This window comes from Astyanax mexicanus, chromosome 16 (assembly GCF_023375975.1).
Source record: "Astyanax mexicanus isolate ESR-SI-001 chromosome 16, AstMex3_surface, whole genome shotgun sequence".
NCBI lineage: Eukaryota > Metazoa > Chordata > Actinopteri > Characiformes > Acestrorhamphidae > Astyanax > Astyanax mexicanus.
The window spans coordinates 1,196,718-1,217,260 of record NC_064423.1 but is presented as its reverse complement, the minus strand read 5'-3'; the positions used below and the strand labels follow the sequence as shown (position 1 = coordinate 1,217,260).

At 41.1% G+C, this 20,543-nt stretch overlaps 2 protein-coding genes across 4 annotated transcripts in view; both read left to right on the top strand.

The window, feature by feature from the left end:
• Nucleotides 1-11,404, top strand: part of ptk7a (protein tyrosine kinase 7a) — a 44,351-nt gene extending 32,947 nt beyond the window's left edge. Inside the window, exons 16-20 of the mRNA XM_049465675.1 lie at nucleotides 5,517-5,746; nucleotides 5,984-6,064; nucleotides 8,215-8,366; nucleotides 8,635-8,813; nucleotides 10,476-11,404. Coding sequence (XP_049321632.1) covers nucleotides 5,517-5,746; nucleotides 5,984-6,064; nucleotides 8,215-8,366; nucleotides 8,635-8,813; nucleotides 10,476-10,636 — 803 coding nt within the window. The 3' untranslated portion in view covers nucleotides 10,637-11,404. The remainder of the gene's footprint in view (nucleotides 1-5,516; nucleotides 5,747-5,983; nucleotides 6,065-8,214; nucleotides 8,367-8,634; nucleotides 8,814-10,475) is intronic.
• An 8,712-nt stretch (nucleotides 11,405-20,116) lies between these two features.
• mark1 (MAP/microtubule affinity-regulating kinase 1) overlaps nucleotides 20,117-20,543 on the top strand; it is a 46,133-nt gene continuing 45,706 nt past the window's right edge. For 2 of the 3 annotated variants that reach the window (XM_022669460.2, XM_022669459.2), the window contains exon 1: nucleotides 20,118-20,504. In XM_022669460.2, the coding sequence (XP_022525181.2) occupies nucleotides 20,454-20,504 (51 nt within the window). In that variant the 5' untranslated portion in view covers nucleotides 20,118-20,453. Of the gene's footprint in view, nucleotides 20,505-20,543 lie in introns of all 3 variants that reach the window. The other variant, XM_022669458.2, reaches the window with a different exon arrangement.

Here is a 20,543-nt window from a genome sequence, read left to right as displayed (position 1 = left end):
GTTCTGTTTATCTTCCTCCTAAATACAAATGCTCAAACCAGGATTTGAACAACCTTATAGATCAATTACCCTCACCCATTCTTATGCTGGGGGACTTCAACGCCCACAACCCTATATGGGGCAGTGTCCGTACAAATCCTACAGGCAGATTGGTGGAACACCTGCTTACTTCAAGCAGTTTGTGCTTATTAAATACAGGTTCCAATACATACCTTCACCCAGGACATGGAGTATATTCTGCTATTGATCTCTCCTTGTGTTCTCCGGGAATTTATACTGACATGACCTGGCAAAGAGCGGACGACCTTTGTGGAAGTGATCACTTTCCCCTACTCATTGGCATACAGAACAGGCTCGGCACAGCATCTAAACAGAAATGGAATTTTAAAAAGGCAGATTGGACATTGTTTAGCTATTTGTGTGACTGCAACTTACAGCATCTTGATCTGGCTAGACATTACTCTATACAGCAGTTTTCGGATATCCTTCTTCGCTCTGCAGCAGATTCAATACCCAAATCCTCAGGGAAGGCCAGGAAACGTAGAAATCCGTGGTTCAATGACGATTGCAAATCTGCAATAAGAGCACGGAAAAAAGCTGAGAGAAAGTTTAGCAGCCAACCTACCGCACAGAACCTGACCCTTTTGAAAATCTCCAGGGCACAAGCTCGAAGGATCATCAACCAGGCCAAAAGAAGTTCCTGGGAGGCCTTTGTTTCGACGGTGAAAGTAACTTCTTCATCAAGACTTGTGTGGAATATGGTCAAAAACATGAAGAATAAAGGTAATCCCTCCCAACTACGTCACATCAAGACTGAGGATCGCCTTTTAACCTCAGAAAAGGACATTGCTAATGCTCTTGCTGCACATTTCAAATCCATTTCATCCGCAATGAACTATCAGACGGACTTTAACAGAATCAGATTGTCTAGAGAGCAGCTGCCCGTTTGCTGTCAGACCACTAACAGAGAATCATATGATGATGTTGGCCATAAACTCTGCAAACGATTCCGCAATGGGTCCGGACCTCATCCATTACCAGTTCCTTAAACACCTCTCTCATATGTCTCTCTTCTACTTTCTACAATGCATTAACAGAATATGGTCGGCTGGGAGATTCCCTGAGTTTTGGAAGGAATCTGAGGTCCTTCCTTTTCTTAAACCAGGAAAGGATCCCTCTGACCCAAACAGTTATCGGCCAATTGCACTTACAAGCTGCCTGGGTAAGACTGTTGAACGGCTGGTGAACCGGAGACTGGTGTGGTTCCTGGAGACAAACAGTATTTTGAGTAAATACCAGAGTGGTTTCAGGAAGGGAAGGAGCACAGAGGATCATCGGATCAGAATGGAAAAATTTATTCGTGATGGATTTGTCAGTAAGCAACATGTTGTTTCTGTGTTCTTTGACATTGAAAAGGCGTATGACACTACGTGGAGGCATGGGATCCTAGAGGATTTACACAGCATGGGACTCAGAGGACAGCTCCCTATGTTCATTTCGGACTATCTCAATAACCGCCTTTTCAGAGTGAAAGTAAATGACACCCACTCGGACCTACACTATCAAGAACAGGGCGTGCCCCAGGGTGGAGTTTTGTCTGTAACCCTGTTCAATATTAGAATCAATGGTATTGCACAAAACTTGGATCCTAATGTCATGATCTGCCAATACGTGGATGATCTCTGTATTAGCAGCAGAGGCAGATATATGGCACATGTTGAACGATCGCTCCAGTTGTCCATCAATAAGATTCAGAAATGGACTCTCCAAAATGGTTTTAAGCTGTCCAAATCTAAGACTGTTTGTTGTCATTTTTGCACAATGAGGGCTCTACATCCGGAACCCCGACTTTTCTTAGATGATGAACTTCTGAAAGTCGAGAAGTCAGTTCGGTTTTTGGGGCTGTGGCTGGACTCCAAACTAGACTTTAAGACTCACATTCAGTTCCTTAAAAAGAAGTGCCTAAACTCCCTATAGCTTATAAAGGTCTTAGCAAATACCAGATGGGGTGCGAATGTACGACTTTTGAAACGCCTCTTCACTGCTCTCATACGACCCCGTTTTGATTATGGTAGTACAGTTTATGGAGCTGCTAGACCTTCATACCTGAAACCTCTTAATACAGTCTACCACCAAGGCCTCAGGCTCATCCTGGGTGCCTTCAGAACGTCTCCTATCTCAAGCCTGCACGTGGAAGCGGGTGAACTACCTCTACCTATCAGAAGACTCCAGATCAACTTGCGAACAGCTCTCAGGATAAAAGAAAACAGGAATAATCCAACGTACCAAGCAGTCTTTGGCGTTTCACCGGATCATCTCTATGAAATAAGACCCAATCTGATCAGGCCTTTTGGCCTGCGTATAGGTCCCATATTGTCTGACTTCAATATTCCAGAGAGCCCTACCAAGTTCCTTATGCCTGCTCCCTGGACTCTGAGGGAGCCTAACATAATACAGACCCTGTCAAAACTGTCGAAGCGGAATATGTCTCCTCTTGACTACTTGTCTTCATATGATACAGTCAGACTCAGTTTCCCAGAACATAGATTTGTATTTACTGATGGATCAAAAACAGAGGCTCACGTGGGTGCTGCTTTTACCACCAATGATTACTGTGACAGCATCCGCCTCCCATTTCATGCTTCAATATACACGGCGGAGGCTCATGCCCTCCTCCTGGCTGTCAGATATATATCTACTAGCTCCTACAAAAAATTTGTTATCTGTACAGACTCAAAGTCCTGCATCACTGCTCTGGAATCTTTGAACATGGACCACCCAGTTCTCCAAGAACTACTAGCCTCAGACAGAGACCTCTACAGCCGGGGATTTTACATTCTCTATTGTTGGGTTCCTGGACATCGTGGCATTGGGGGCAATGAAAAAGCAGACATTTTAGCAAGGGAAGCAAGAAACCAGGACCTTTCTTGGAACTATGTCCCAATTACAGATGCCTACTATCTCGTCGACTTTCACTGTAGAAGAAAATGGCAAGATGAATGGTCCAGCACTCCACAAAATAAACTGTATGAAATATCACCAATCATAAATAGAAAATGCAATATGGACTTCCTTAATAGACAAGAACAGACAGTCATGACTAGGTGCCGAATTGGACATACTGCTCTTACCCACCGTCACCTCCTGGTTGGCGAACGGACTCCAGCCTGCCAGTTCTGTGATACTCCTCTAACAATTAAACATATCTTAGTAGACTGCCCTGCACTTTTAACCACCAGAAAGGACTTTTATAGGGTTACAAACGTGAAAGAACTGTTTGAAACTATTCCACCAGCTAAAATACTTAATTTTCTGGAAGTCCTTCATATGAAGACACTAAGTTCTGTGATGCTCAAGATATGAACATTGTTGATGCCATAAAATAGCCATCATGTTGCTGATATGGCACAAAACCCAAACAAACAAACAAACCCTCCCTGAGATCGTTTCATCAAGAGGCCAACAGTACATTTTATTTGTTACAGCACTTCCACTCAGCCAGCTCACATTATCACACCAGAACAGCTGAAAAGACCTGTTACTTTTCCCCACCTTTTACACCAAATGAATCTGAGGAGTTGATCTGTCCTGCTGTTTAACTTAAAAACTTAAGTTTTTATTTGTAAGGAAGACTCTCAAATGACTTCGCCAAAATCCGTCCACAACATTAAAACTGCCTGATATTATCTGCAGCTCGCTACCTAGCTAGAGACTGGAGCGAGGCTAGTGTGAAGTGTGTCCGTCTGTGAGTGCTTTGTGACGGTGAAGGGGCTCAGCAGCACCCGCTGGATAGAAACTGCGATAAATGTCAGAAAGAGCGATAGAAGTCAGAAAGTGTGATTGAAGTCAGTCTCCAAACACAAGAAGCTACAAAAACAGCAGAAGTAGAAGCTCAATTTGTCGCTAGTCGTTTTTTTTACAAAGAAAATGAAAGTCTCCGGTTCAACTCAGAACAGAATGAAAGTTAAATGCTCCCAGCGCGGATGTTTACACTAAAAGATCGCTGATTCGCTTATTTTGCTATCAATCAAAAAGTGATCATCCAATCATTATGCAGAAGCTGAGCGTCCGGGCCGGCCGAGGCCAGCCCACTGCCCCATAGACCCCCAGAGACACTGAGCGTCCGATGGGCGGGACAAAGTCCAGCATTTATCCAATGACTCGTCTCGTCATTCGCTATTGAACTCTGAGCGTCCGCACTGTTTAAAGCAGCGCTGTGAAGCTGCGGGAATGAGTGAGAGGAAAGCTGCTTCGTTACCAGTGATAAGAAGCTGATTCTGACTAAATATGTGCTACAACGCGCTCAATTTTTGGTCAATGACATATACACACACAACAGTATATAATTGATCACAAGGGAAACTGAGCTTCCCTTGCAGTACTAAAGCAATCACCTCTGCTGTCCACTTAATTATTAATAAACAGTCAACAAACATGGTTGATTATTATGATTTGTTGACTTGTTTCGGACAAATTTCAATGTTGTCTGAATGTTTGTAACAGCACTGCACTACACTAAGTGCAGGGACAGGAACGCTTTGGGGGAGGGGTAACGGCTTCTCACCCACACACAGTTCACACTCCTACATTTAATTAAGTGCTTAAGCCTAAAGGTGTTCCTTCGTTCAGTGTAAAAATATCTTAGCATGGATCAGCAGCAGAGACAGCATTAGTTAATATTAGTAATTGTCTCGCTAACATATCAGGTTAAACTGCTCTTGAACAGCCGTTTAGCTGTATATATAATAATCGTATAATTTTCTCACCAGCCGCCCTGTGCTTTTATTGTTTTCACACCTGCTGAAACAAGCCACACCAAGAGAACAAACAAACCAGAGTCTGTTTAAACTGAATCAAATAGTGCACAGGTGTGCAGACTTAAGCAGGTGAGGTGAAATGTGCTTTGGAATGTCTTGCTCACTGGAAGCAGTGATTTAAGAGGGGTGGCTTAAACAGCTGTTAACTAATCAATTAATCAAACCCGTCAGATTAGTCAGCTAAATTATTAGTTGAACTGATTGGTTTCATTAACTGAACCTGATTTTTTCATAAATTTATTTCCATTTTCTCCCCAATTTACACGGCCAATTACCCAACCCACTCATTAGGACTCCCCCTATCACTAGTGATGCCCCAACACACCAGGAGGGAGAAGACTAACACATGCTTCCTCTGATACATGTGAAGTCAGCCATGCTTTTTTCGAGCTGCTGCTGATGCAGCATTACCGAGCAGCATCACAGCGCTAACGCTCGGAGGAAAGCGCAGCAACACGGTTCTGATACATCAGCTCACAGACGCCCTGTGCTGCAGACATCACCCTAGGAGTGATGGTGAGGAGAGAGCGCCATCTACTGTACCCACCCGGAGGGAGCAGGGCCAATTGTGCTCCCTCTGAGCGCCGGCAGCTTGATGGTAAAGCTGCATGAGTGGGGATTCAAACCTGCAACCTCCTGCTCATAGTGACAGCACTAAACCTACTGAACCTTATTTTAATCTTGAATCTGTGTTTTCAGGTAAGGGCGAGTTTGGGGAGGTGTTCCTGGCCAAGGCGAAGAGCTCTGAGGATGAGGAGGAGACTGTGGTTCTGGTGAAGAGTCTTCAGACACGAGATGAGCAGCTGCAGATGGATTTCCGTCGCGAGTGTGAAATGTTTGCTAAACTTGGCCATCCTAACATCACGCGCTTGTTGGGCATGTGCAGAGAGGCGGAGCCATATTACATGATTCTGGAATATGCTGATATGGTAATTCATGCTCTTCCTCCATTTCCTGTCTGTCAGTGTTAATAAATCCTACTAAATATTTTGTCTGAAATATTTTAACTGTTTGTAAAAGGGAATATTATTCATATTTTGGGCAACAAAGTAGTAGTTCAAATTATGTTGAATTAATTTAGTTTTTGGGTACAGTTTATTTTTTTTTCGTCCATATTTTAACACATTTCAGATGACACACGTTTAATTGTGTTTCTCGTGTTTTAGGGTGATCTGAAGCAATACTTGAAAATGTCCAAGAGTAAAGAAGAGAAAGGCAAAAACAGGCCACTCAGCACCAAGCAGAAGGTAAGGTGTTCTCATACAGACCAGTGATGTAGTGCTTTCCTATACTCAGATCACTGCACACAGCCAGGCATGCTGTTTTACTTGATTAAACAAGTTGTACGTGTACAGTGTGCAAAATTACCCTGCTAACTGAGAAGAGCAAATGATTAAAATGAATAAAGCTGCTTTGCAACAGAATCAGTTGTAAAAAGCGCTATATCATATATCATATATGAAATATTTTATATTCCAAAATGCAACTTACAAATTGCACAGTTCTTAAATATTCCAAACCTTTAATGCCCTTCCCAATTAAAAAAAAAAAATTTTACCTAAAAGAAAAAAGATATATAAAATATAAACCTTTTTTAAAAGTTTGAGAACACATTGTTGTAAATTCTTAACAAATCCCACACATACAAAAAATAAAGTTACTAATTTCTGTTCATTAAACTTCTGAAATCTTCAAAAATTCAACCTAAAAGAATCTGCATGTGTGAATTGATTCATGGATGAGTACCGAAAATTGTCAATGACAGAATAAACTCCTAGTGGATTTTATTAGCTTAAAATATCTCTGTCAATTGGTAGAGATGATGCAATCAAATCAAAGTTTAGCAACTTCATTAATTACATATTAAAGATTCAAAATGTGTTCTACCAAATGGACGAGCAGAACGTTAAAGAGGTTTTGATTTCCAAGTCAAGTCAAGAGGCTTTTATTGTCATTATATCTGAGTACAGGTACACAGTGTGATGAAATTACGTTCCTCCGGAACCATGGTGCAACATAGAACCACAAGCAATAGACAACATAAAGTGCAGGAGTGACGACAGTGCAACATAAAATTATAAAATTATAACACTAAATAACAATAAATACAATAAATACAAAAGACGAGACAATTTAAAGACAGGACAGTGCAGTACCGATACGGTATAATAAAGTGTATAGTGGGGATAAGGTGCAGAGATGTGTGACATACTGTAACATATAGAACATATATAATCACAGCAGTTACTGAGGTAGAGTTTATAGTTTTTAAGAGTGCAGCAAATAAAGTCATGTCAGCCTCTGTGTGCTGACTGGGTGTGTGTGTGTGGGTGAAGTTCAGTTCTTTGTGAGTGTAAAGGGGGGGGGTGTACAGTTTAGTTTTGTGTAAAGGGGGGGGGGGGTGTACAGTTTAGTTTTGTGCGAGTGTGTTGGGTGAGTGGTGGGTGGGGTGGGGGTTCAGTTCTGTCTCTGTGCGTGGGGTGGGGGTTCAGTTCTGTCTCTGTGCGTTGAGAAGTCTGACTGCCTGGTGGATGAAGCTGTTGCAGAGTCTAGTAGTGGAGGCTCGGATGCTCCTGTATCTTCTGCCGGACGGCATCAGAGCGAAGAGTCCGTGTGAGGGATGGGTGGGGTCGTCCACAATGCTGGTGGCTTTGCGGATGCAGCGTGTGGTGTAGATCTCAGTGATGGAGGGAAGAGAGACTCCGATGATTTTCTCAGCTGTCCGCACTATCCGCTGTAGGGTCTTGCGGTCTGAGGTGTTGCAATTCCCAAACCAGACGGTAATGCAGGTGCTCAGGATGCTTTCTACAGTCCCTCTGTAGAACATGGTGAGGATGGGGGGTGGGAGATGTGCTTTCCTCAGTCTCCGCAGGAAGTAGAGGCGCTGCTGGGCTTTCTTGGTTATGGAGCTGGTGTTGAGGGACCAGGTGAGGTTCTCTGCAATGTGAACACAGAGGAACTTGGTGTTATCCACAATTTCCACAGCAGAGCCGTTGATGTTCAGCGGGTGGTGGACACCTGGAGCTCTCCTGAAGTCAACAACCATCTCCTTGGTTTTATCCACGTTAAGAGATAGGTTGTTGGTTCTGCACCAGTCCGTCAGCCACTGCACCTCCTTTCTGTATGCTGACTCGTCGTTCTTGCTGATGAGGCCAACTACAGTTGTGTCATCAGCGAACTTGATGTGGTTTGAGCTGTACTTTTCAGTACAGTCCATCTTTTGTGTTTTCCCAAATAACAAAAGAGATAAAGGTCATGAAGCAGAAGTTTGGCCACCCCTTCTGACCAATATCAAATCCTGTGAACCTGTTTTGTATCTGTAGTTAAATCTTTGCCTTTTCTGTGTTATGTTCATGTGCACATTCACACCCCCAGTGTCTCTTGTTTCTCTCTGCAGGTGTCGGTGTGTCTTCAGGTTGCTCGGGGAATGGAACACCTTTCCAATCAGCGCTTCGTCCACAGAGACCTGGCTGCACGTAACTGCCTGATCAGCGCCAAGCGGCAGGTCCGAGTATCTTCTCTGGGCCTCAGCAAAGACGTCTACAAGAGGTTAGTTCAGATAATGTTTTTTTTTACAGAAGGGTGAATATGAATCATTTAAAGTTGAATTTAATTATTATTTTGTGTGTGTGTGTGCGCGTGTGTGTGTGCGCGTGTGTGTGTGCGCGTGTGTGTGTGCGCGTGTGTGTGTGCGCGTGTGTGTGTGCGCGTGTGTGTGTGCGCGTGTGTGTGTGCGCGTGTGTGTGTGCGCGTGTGTGTGTGTGTGTGTGTGTGTGTGTGTGTGTGTGTGTGTGTGTGTGTGTGTGTGTGTGTGTAGTGAGTATTATAATTATCGTCAGGCCTGGATCCCCCTGCGTTGGCTTCCCTCTGAGTCGGTGTTTGAGGATGATTTCTCCACTAAGACGGACGTGTGGTCGTTCGGGGTGCTCATGTGGGAGGTCTTCAGTTTTGGGGAGCTTCCACATGCTGATGTGTCTGATGAAGATGTGGTAAAAGGTAAGAAAATAAAGAATCAACTGTAAAAGTTTACCATATTAAAGCTGTACATTATTAGAGGAGGTTGAACAGTAGTGTGGATTTTATGATGATGGTATTTAGTGTATTTCACAACAGATTTTGAGTTCACTCAAACTTTGTTTTATGGTGATGCAGTTCATCTTAAAACAGATAAATATAAATAAACTAGAAAAGTGCATTTCCTGAAGGAAACGCAGGATGGTTGTGCAGCTAAAATGCCTCCCACCGATCACTATGGTCATTGCTATGATGTTGCTAGGGGCTTGCTATGGTGTCTGTGGTGGTTGCTAAGGTGTTGCTATGGTATCCATAGTGATTGATATGGTGTTGCTAAGGGGTTGCTAGGTGGTTGCTAAGGTGTTGCTACGGTATCCGGGGTGGTTGCTATGCTGTTGCTATGGTATCTGGGGTGGTTGTTATGATGTTGCTATGTGGTTGCAAAGGTGTTGCTATGGTATTTGGGGTAGTTGCTATGGTGTTGCTAGGTAGTTGCTAAGGTGTTGCTAGGTAGTTGCTAAGGCATTGCTATGGTTTCCATAGTGGTTGCTATGGCGTTGCTAAGTGGCTGCTAGGTGGTTGCTAAGGTGTTGCTACGGTATCCGGGGTGGTTGCTATGCTGTTGCTATGGTATCTGGGACGGTTGTTATGATGTTGCTATGTGGTTGCAAAGGTGTTGCTATGGTATTCGGGGTAGTTGCTATGGTGTTGCTAGTTGGTTGCTAAGGTGTTGCCATGGTATCCGGGGTGGTTGCTATGGTGTTGCTAGGTGTTTGCTAAGGTGTTGCTAGGTGGTTGCTATGGTATCTGGGGTGGTTGCTAAGGTGTTGCTATGGTATCTGGGGCGGTTGCTATGGTGTTGCTAAGTGGTTGTTAAGGTGGTTACTAGGCAAGGCGATGTATTTGCATAACTGAGATTTAAAGGTGTTTGCACGTTGTGAAAGGAAAACATAAATAAATAAACACACCACTCCTCACACGGGGTCGAACCCCTGACGTCAAGCCGAGCGCGACAGAGAGACCTGCTTCACAATATATTGTTTCAGCATCACCATCGCACTGTTGAGCATGTGCAGGAGTCTCATTGCACGATGTGCAATTGTATCTGTGTTGTTAAATCATATTTGGGATATTATTATTATTTATGTATGCTCTCCTTGTCTGTGACAAGACCTCTGGTCTTATCTACCAGAGGCATATATTATTTACTATATATATTAGGGATGTACCCAGTTTTTGGCAACCAAAATTATGCGAAATAACAATAATTTCTTAAAAAAAAAAAAAAAAAAAACGATACAAAATTATTATTAATTCAGGTAGTAGTTTAAAAAGTGGCAAAATCTGTGTTCATTATACAGACATTTTTTTTTTATAATCAGCCAAATAAATTTATTTTGGTCCATTTCTACCCAAGGTAACTTATTGCACAAAAAGTGCATATTAATCACATTCCAATTTTTTTTGTTTGTTTGTTTTTTTCGTGCAGCCTTACGTTTTTGTTTTTAATGTGTTTTTATGTCTTTATATTTTATCCCTGATTTATAAATAAACCTGCCGTGTCTAATGTCCGTGGTCTCTCTCTCTCTCTCTCTCTCTCTCTCTCTCTCTCTCTCTCTCTCTCTCTCTCTCTCTCTCTCTCAGGGCTTCAGGAGGGGAAACTGAAGCTGAATCCTCCACAGGGCTGTCCCTCCCGCATCTACAAACTGATGCTGCGCTGCTGGGCTGCCAGTCCAAAGGACAGAGTCTCCTTTAGCGACATCGTCACCACCCTCAGCGAGCTTCCCTCCGACAGCAAGGTGTGAGAGAGAGTGAGAGAGAGCGAGCGTGAAAGAGCATGCGAGAGAGAGAGAGAGAGTCAGAGGGATATAGAGTGTGGGACCAACAGACACAAAATTACAGAATGCGAGACGGTCTGCAAGACTACAGCCAGGGCTGCTTCTCCACGAGGGCTGGATTTGTGTGTTTGTGTCTTTTCTACTTATAATCCCATCCAATGGGTGGACCGTGTGAGAAAGCTGGAATTAAGACTTTTGTTCCGGAATAAGCTCGTGTGAATAATTCTTCATTTGTTGTATAGGTTGTGCCTTCCAGTTAGGAGAAAAGGAAGAAAAGATGTTTGTTCACTCAACTTTAGAGTACGTTGTACAGAGTGCAGAGTACAGATTAGCATACGTTTGTTGTTTAAAACATGCACTGATCAGTTTTACATCATTGTATTATAGAAGGATTGTTTCAGGAACCTCTGTTTTAAATGTCCTGTTTTCGTGTCTTTACTGTACAAAATGTACTGTTTTATATTCTTCATTTTATTTTTAGTGTTTTGTTTAGAAGAGTACTCATATAGCAGATGGAAAGGTTAGGGATGACTTGAGGTCTTTGATGTGAGTTTCCGTTTAAGTGCCTGTAAAATGAAGGAATGCTGTATTTGTTTAAATGCTTTTAAAGTTTTTTTAATGTTTTATACTGTTTTTAACGTGTTAGATATATTCATATTGATTTTGATACGATACAAAAAGAACCAGCAACACATTCTCCTGATGCAATAAAACTACATATTTTATAAAATGTGAGATGTCTCTTGTCTGTTGAATGTATTAATTGCTGTTGGTGATCAGTGTTTGCATGCCTACATTACATTACATTATACTACATTACATTACATTATACTACATTACATTACATTATACTACATTACATTACATTATACTACATTACAGTACATTGGATTTAGCAGACACTTTTATCCAAAGCAACTTGCATGATGAACATTAGCAATACAGGATGTAGAAGTTCAAGGCAACAACATTTTAGGATTCCAAAGGGTTAAAGTGGAATGAAAATGAGGTTAGAAGTAGTTCATTTGTTAGAGGTGTTAGGAGAGTAAGAGCTCTCTGAAGAGCTCTGTCTTCAGGAGTTTATTAAAGATAGTGAGAGATTCTCCTGATCTGGTAGTAGAAGGTAGTTAGTTAGAGGTGTTAGGAGAGTAAGTGCTCTTTGAAGAGCTCTGTCTTCAGGAGTTTATTAAAGATAGTGAGAGATTCTCCTGATCTGGTAGTAGAAGGTAGTTAGTTAGAGGTGTTAGGAGAGTAAGTGCTCTTTGAAAAGCTCTGTCTTCAGGAGGTTTGTAAAGGTAATGAGGGATGAGGAAGGATCCTAGTGCACTGGATTATAAAGTGCACCCTCAATAAACGTTCATTTTCTGGTCTATTTGTATACATAAGGAGTAGTATGCAACACTAGTAAGGAACAGGGCTGTCAACATGTTTTCCTTCTAATTCAGGAGGTCTCGCCGCTGGGTGGTGGTGGGGGGTGGCGTAACTAAAAGCTAAGATAAGGAAAGAAAAGTGTAATTGAACTAGAACTAAGTCAAACGAGTGCCAGATGTTAATCTACACAGATTTCTTCTGAAAACTTTATTTGGGTGAAGTAAAGCGCTTTTTTTCTTTTACAGTAAGCTAAGATTTACAGATTTCCACTAAGGCTGGGTGCAGCAGCATTAGCGGCTAATCGCTAGTGTTAGTAAATGCCGCCCGACAGTGCTAGACTGAGGAATCCTGGGTGTTCCGGTAAGCCAGGGCGATATTAGCTAGTGCTAAAATCCACGTTGCTTGTTTTAACACGGTAAATGCGCAGATTACAGTCTGATATACTCACCACTGAACAGTGAAAGATTTAGCGTTTAGTGCGATGAGCAGCGTATGCTAATACTGCTCCAGCCTCGATGCTGGAGAACTAAAAACTCCTGTATAACTCTGTGCTTCAGCGGAGTGGCTTTACTGACTGGTGAAGTTTATAAGGTGCAGTGACCATTTTTGGGAAAATAAAAGGATTTTAAGTGTGCTTAATAGTGCGTTTGTACCACTGTTGAGGAATTCTGAACTTTGTGTAAAAGGTTGGTAAAGTTAGGCAACGTTTACCAGAGGAGCACAGCAGCCATGTCTACAGTGCAGACCAGTGTCTGTATAAAATAATAATAATAAAATAAAGCAACATTTGCCTTCTACAGCCATCAGTGCAGACTGACCACACCACTGTATGATTAGATAAATAGAAAAGTGGAATTTTAGAACAATTTCATGTTTGAACAGACGGATTTAAAGTGCGGTGTTTGGTTTGGACGCTAGAGGGAGATGTTGTAAAAGCATTTGTGTGAAAGGAAAAGCCTGACACTCATTTGCATAGGACTGCGTTCTTGTCTGTCTCTCTCTCTCTCTCTCTCTCTCTCTCTCTCTCTCTCTCTATATATATATATATATATATATATATATATATTCAATTCAATTCAATTCAATGTAGCTTTATTAGCATGACTGTGAATTACAGTGTTGCCAAAGCATTATAACAATTAACAACAATGGTATATGAACATACATAACAGACATAATAACATTTATAACAGAAAGTAATTATGATTATTATAATAATTATATCATTTATCAATAATTATAATTATATAATAATAATCATTTTCTCTGGGATGGGGTCCCCAGGATTTTAGAGGTCATTTTGAGGTGTTACCCACTGTCTCTCAGGCTGTGACACGCACTGACGTATTTGGCAGCGAGGGGGGCGGTGTGCCCCTCCCCCAGAGTGATCCGTAATTTTTCTAATAGTGAAAATGTTTCAAAATTTGGAATTAAATCATTAAATTTGTTAATGAAGAAATTTCGTGTTGCTTTGAATTTTTCACACTGTAGAAGGAAGTGCATCTCCGTCTCGACCTCACCTGTCGAACAGTGAGCACACAGTCTCTCCTCTCTGGGCAGCAGGACTGTTTATACCTGCCTGTCTCTACGGCCAGTCTGTGGTCACTGAGTCTGTACCTGGTCAGGATCTGTCTCTGCTTTCTATCTCTGACAGTCAGGAGATATTCCTCTAATTTATACTCTGTTTTTAGGGCCCGATAGCATTCCAGTTTGTTTTGAGTTTGGATTTCTTTTTGCCAATGTTCCAGATAATCATTCAGACTGTGTTTGGTGATTTGCCTGATGTTGAGTTTGGGTGGTAAAGCAGTGCTGGGCTGAGGCTGCTGTCTATTAGTATCTGTTAGAGGGTTAATAAGCCTCAGGACCAGCTGACTGAGGGAGCTCTTTTCAGGGTTCAGTTCTTGGGTCTGTAACGCCCTAAATTGCAGCGTGTCACTGGGACTCGTCTTCAGGTGCATCCAGAAATTTAGAGCTCGTTTTTGGATGTTGATGATCAGAGGAAATCGGCCTAATTCTGCCCTGCATGCGTTGGTTGGAGTTTTTCTCTGGACTTTTAGGATCATTCTACAGAATTCTGCATTCAGGACTTCTGTTGGATGCTTGTCCCATCTAGTGTAGCTGTGCTGACTGAGTGGACCCCATACCTCACTCCCGTACAGCGCAATGGGCTGAATCACACTATCAAATACTTTACACCAGATTGGAATGGGAATGACAATATATATATATATATATATATATATATATATATATATATATATATATATATATATATATAAATACTGATATGCATGTTACCTTTCTCCACTCTCTTTACTATAAACTTAAACTATAAACCATGAAATATAAACATTCAATTGCCTCAAAGATGTATTTTTTGTCATTGTTGTGTGACTCCAAATACGTGTATGAATTCATTCATTTCATGTTTAATTATATACACATAAATACACACATGATATATATATATATATATATATATATATATATATATATATATATATATATATATATTACAATTACATTGTAATATATTACATACAATACTATATATATATATATATATATATATATATATATATATATATATATATATATTACATATACATTATTAATTAATTATGGGCTGTAAGTTTTTGGTGAGATTGTGTAATTACACAGAGCATGATAAAAAGTACTTTTAAAACATGCATTAAGGCACAGTCTCTGTTCAGAGTGATTAAATATGAGAATTTTTGTGAGAATTTCTAAAAGAAAATCATGAATATAATATTTTACATTAAGAATAAAAAACATTTAAAAATATTGTAATATTATGGTCATTAGTCATCCCTTCTTTGGGGCTGTGTACAAATGAATATAATACTTAAATTACAATACAAAATGTATTATGAACAAACGAAAAAACTAATAAACAAAAAAGAGAACATACATGTAAGACTTTAATGTTTTCTTTATATTTGTTTGTTAAAAATAATAATTTGCTATTTATAGGTTTATGTTTGAGTAAAATTAACATTGTTGTTTTATTCTATAAACTACAGACAACATTTCTCCCAAATTCCAAATAAAAATATTGTCATTTAGAGCATTTATTTGCAGAAAATGAGAAATGGCTGAAATAACAACAAAAAAAAAAAGATGCAGAGCTTTCAGACCTCAAATAATACAAAGAAAACAAGTTCATATTCATAAAATTTTAAGAGTTCAGAAATCAATATTTGGTGGAATAACCCTGGATTTTTAATCACAGTTTTCATGCATCTTGTCATCATGTTCTCCTCCACCAGTCTTACACACTGCTTTTGGATAACTTTATGCTGCTTTACTCCTGTTGCAAAAATTCAAGCAGTTCAGTTTGGTGGTTTGATGGTTTGTGATCATCCATCTTCCTCTTGATTATATTCCAGAGGTTTTCAATTTGGTAAAATCAAAGAAACTCATCATTTTTAAGTGCTCTCTTTTTTCCCGAGCTGTATTTGCAATCACTCTGTGCATAGAGAGGAAACTCTCGCTTTTCCTTTCCTGGAGTGGTCCTGATGAGAGCCAGTTTCACCATAACATTTTTGATGCTTATTGCAACTGCATTGAGGATACTTAAGTCTGTAAAATGTTTCCGGTTGACTGACCTTCATTTCTTCTTATTTCTTATTACTTCTAAGTATTTTTTTCTTTATTTAGTTTAGCAGTTCTTGCTTCTCATAATCTGGATTAGAACATTACTCAAATATTCACTATTCACTGTATACCTGTAACTCTACCTCTTCACTACTCTTGATGAGTTCAGCACAGCTGTTAACTGAAAGCCTGAATTCCAGGTGACTGTACCTCATAAAGCTGACTGAGAAAATCCAGCAGAGATGTTCAAAACTGTCATCTCTGAACAAGAGGTGCTATTTTGTAGAATCTAAAATATATTCTGGTTTGTTTAACACTTTTTTGTTTACTAAATAATTACATGTGTTTTTTTCTAGTTTGGAGACTTTCTAGTTTTGAGTGAACTGTTTTGATAGTATGCATCATATATTTACAATTACACACTGTGTTATCATCAGGATTCACCCCAACATCTAGTTAGCTGCTAGTTATCTCCTACAAAAAAAAAAACATCAGAAACAATATTAAAAGTTTTATTTGTCCCTGATAGTGTCAAGTCAAGTCAAGTAGTTTTATTGTCAATACTGCATATGTTCAGGACATACAGAGAATTGAAATTACGTTACTCTCCTTCCCAAAAAATACAGCAAGTACAAAAAAATAGATATATAATATAAAAGAACGAGAGACACTATATGTACAATACACAAATAGACACACGTGAGACAGAAGACAATAGTACAATAGTGATGGGGGGGTGGGTGATTAAGATGGAATGACAGTACAAGTATAAACAGAACCCGTATAAACAGTAATGCAAATATGGTATAATAGCTGAAGGCTGGTAAAGTTCTTAAAGTTCACAGTTTATAGGGAGTTAAAGTGAATAATGCAGTGCGAGTATAGCAGTAGTGCAGGTATGGGATGTGTAGTGTAGGTCCGTTTTGAAAAGTTACAGTACTGTGTGTGTTCTAGTACAGAGTTTCAGTACTGTGTTGGTGGGGGTCAGGATGCTGAGTGAGTGTGTGCTGGGGGCAGGATTGGGATGGGAGTGGTCAGGATGCTGAGTGAGTGTGTGCTGGGGGCAGGATTGGGATGGGGTAGAGCAGGAAGAGAGTTCAGCATCCTCACAGCCTGATGGATGGGGCTGTCTCGCAGTCTGCTGGTCCTAGCCCCGAGACTCCTCAGTCTCCTCCCTGATGGCAGCAGGCTGAAGAAGCTGTGTAGTGGGTGAGAGGGATCTCCTGCCAGACAGAGGGCTTTCCGTGTGAGGCGGGAGCTATACAAGTCCTGAAGGGAGGGGAGAGAGGTGCCAACAATCTTCTCAGCTGCTCTCACGATGCGCTGGAGGGTCCTGCGGCAGGATGCTGTGCAGGATCCATACCACACGGTGAAACAGCTGGTCAGGATGCTCTCGATGGCCCCTCTGTAGAAGGTGGTCATGATGGGGGTGGGGGCTCCAGCTCTTCTCAGCTTGCGGAGAAAGTAGAGACGCTGATTTGCCTTCCTGGCCAGTGATGCTGAGTTTGTGCTCCAGGAGAGGTCCTCTGTGACATGCACACCCAGGAACTTGGTGCTGCTCACCCTCTCCACAGCAGTTCCGTTGATGGACAGAGGAGTGTGCTGTGTGTGAGTTCTCTCAATCATGGGTCAGCAGAGTGAACAGAAGGGGGCTCAGCACACATCCTTGGGGAGCCCCTGTGTTCAGTGTGGTGATGCTGGATGTGTTGCTGCCAACCCGCACTGCCTGTGGTCTTCCAGTCAGGAAGTCTAACAGCCAGATGCACAGTGAAGTGCTCAGCCCCAGACTGTCCAGTTTGAGAGTGAGCTGTTGGGGGTCACTAATATTATTTTGTTTTCCTGATCTGATTTTAGATGCATTTTATACACAGTACCAGGTCAAAGTTTGGACACAACTTTTCATTATTTAAAAATTTCTACATTGTAGAATAGTAGTTAACTCCTCCAAACTATGGCGACAAACAAATTGAATTGTTATGACAGTTTTGCACATCTCTGCTGGATTTTCTAAGTCAGCTTTATGAGGTAGAGTCACCTGGAATGCAGGCTTTCAGTTAACAGCTGTGCTGAACTCATCAAGAGTTAATTACTTGAATTTCTGTTCACGTCTAGGGGTAGGGTGTCCTGATTCTTGTTAGGCTGGAGGGGTAGGTTAGGGAAAGTTTTGGGGCTACACCAGAGGCACACTCCAAACAGAGTGTTATGAATCACGGGCAAGATGAGGCACAAGTGACCAAAAAAACACAATTTTCCCTGTTACAAATTACGATAGCCACAATATTACCATAGTTTAATGTGTAGTTTAATGTGTAGTCTAGACTGAAAGCAGAGGTTGTAGCATTTATGGTGGAACAGAAAAATAAAACAAAAGCTTATAAAAGCTAATTTTAGCTTCCGGTCACAGGAGAATTAGGGGTTAAGGGTTAGACAATAATAAATAGCTGCACCACCTGCCCCCTTTCTGAAGACATACAATGCCCTAACTTTAAGTAGTTAATTAGCTGTTAGGTTGCCGCTCCAATGCTATATATCTGTATCAGGTGCTTCAAATATATTTCTCCTTCTGGCCCCCAACAAAAAAGGTTTGGACACCCCTGCCCCAAAATTTATAGTTAACCAGCAGCTAGGTTGCTAGGTTTGCTATATATACTGCTATATATCTGTATTGAGTGCTTAAAGGGCTGTCCCAGTTGTATCCCTTCCCTTGTAACTCTGTTAGAGTGAATGGCCCTATGTGAATATATTGATTAAGTAAAGAAAACATACTTTAAGTATGTTTTACTTTAAGTAAAGAAACCATACTTTGAATCTGGCTCTCATCAGGACATCACCAGAAAAGCAAGACCACGAGTATTCCTTATGTGTTCCTTCATAGTCTGGATGACTTCATTATTCATATACTATGCAGGGAAAAAAAACAATGAATGAGAAGGTGTGTCCAACTCTCTGACAAGCTGAAGTCTGAGATGTAGAGTGACCAGCCCTATTTAAATAATTTTCTAATCCATATTATAGCAAGAACTACTCAAATAAGTAAAGAAAAACTTAAAGTACTGTGTACAGAGATCTCTCGGAGGAAAGCTTGGTCCCTCCCTTATAAGTTTTGTATTTATAATACAGAGAAGTCAGATAAGTGCTTACATTGGCAGCATACAGTTGCAAGAAAAAGTATGTGAACCCTTTGGGATTACTTGGATTTCTGCATAAATTGGTCATTAAATGTGTTCTGATCTTTATCAAAGACAGACGGTCTACGAATGGAGAAAGTTTAGCGCTGTTTCTACTTTCCACAGGCGTGGTCGTCCTGTAAAAATGACTGCAAGAGCACAGTGCAGAATGATCAATAAGGTGAGGAAGAATCCTAGAGTGTTGGCTAAAGACTTACAGAAATCTCCAGCACATGCAACAACATTTTTGTTAACAAATCTACAATAAGGAAAACATTAAACAAGAATGGAGTTCATGGGAGGACACCACAGAGGAAGCCACTGCTGTCCAAAATATACTGTGGACAGATGAAACCAAAATTTAGTTGTTTCGAAGGAACACACAATGCTGTGTAGAAAAAAAATGCACAGCACACCATCATCAAACCCTCATCCCAACTGTGAAACATGGTGGAGGGGCTGCTTTGCTGCCTCAGGGTCTGGAAGGATAGACGTCATCAACGAAGAAAAAAAAAAAAAAAAGTTTACCAAGACATTTTGCATTAAAACTTAAGATCATCTGTCCGCCAACTGAAGCTCAACAGAGGATGGATGATGCAACAGAACAACGACCCAAAATATAGAAGTAAATCAACAACCGAACGACTTCAACAGAAAAAAAATATGCCTTCTGGAGAATCCTGGCCTCCTGAACCCAATTGAGATGCTGTTGTGGCATCATGACCTCAAGAGAGAGATTCACACCAGATATCCCATAATATTATAGCTGAACTGAAACAGTTTAGTGAAGAGGAATGATCCAAAATTCCTCCTGACTGTTCTGCAGGTCTGATCTGCAGCTACAGGAAACGTTTGGTTGAGATTTTTGCTGCCAAAGGAGGATCAACCAGTTATTAAATCCAAAGGTTCATATACTTTTTACACCCTGCACTGTGAAAGTTAACATGTTGTGTTCAATAAAAACATGCAATCATATAATGTTTGTGTGGTATTAGTTTAGGCAGACTGTGTTTGTCTATTGTTGTGACTTAGATGAAGATCAGAACATATTTTATTACCAGTTTATGCAGAAATCCAAGTAATTCCAAAGGATTCACATACTTTTTTCTTGTATCTCTTCTGTATCTCATTCATCAACCATCGACAAGAAATAAAAAAACAATAAAAACAAAGAAAACAAGACTTTAGAATTAATGTATAACGTAGGAAGAAAATAAAAATAAAAACATTGAATGAGAAGGTGTGTCCAACTGTCTGACGAGCTGGAGCCTGAAGCCCATCCACTGTGCTCCTGATCCTGATCCTCCACCCACAGCCCTGCTGCTGCTGCTGCTGCTGCGCCTGATGGTCCAGAAGTTAGCAAGCTAGCGATAACCTACCTGAAAACGCTCCTGAATCTTCTGCTCCGAAGTAGGAAGGGTCGCTGCCTCCGGCCCATGTCGGCTCGGCCGGGAATATGCTCTGTGATCGGGGCTGGTAGTTTAGCTAGTTAACGCGGTTCCCGCGGTTCCAGCGGTCAGTCTGGGAATGCCGGTGTGAAGCTGGGGCCGGGGATTTACTGTCTCCCATCGTCCAGGGCGTTCATCGTTCCTCTGCTGCCCGCTTTAGCGGCCTAGCTACACGGAGAAATGTCGACCAGAACGCCGCTGCCCACCGTTAACGAGCGCGACACGGAGAATGTATGTATCTGCGTTGTGTTTTAAAACTGCTTTTTCGGT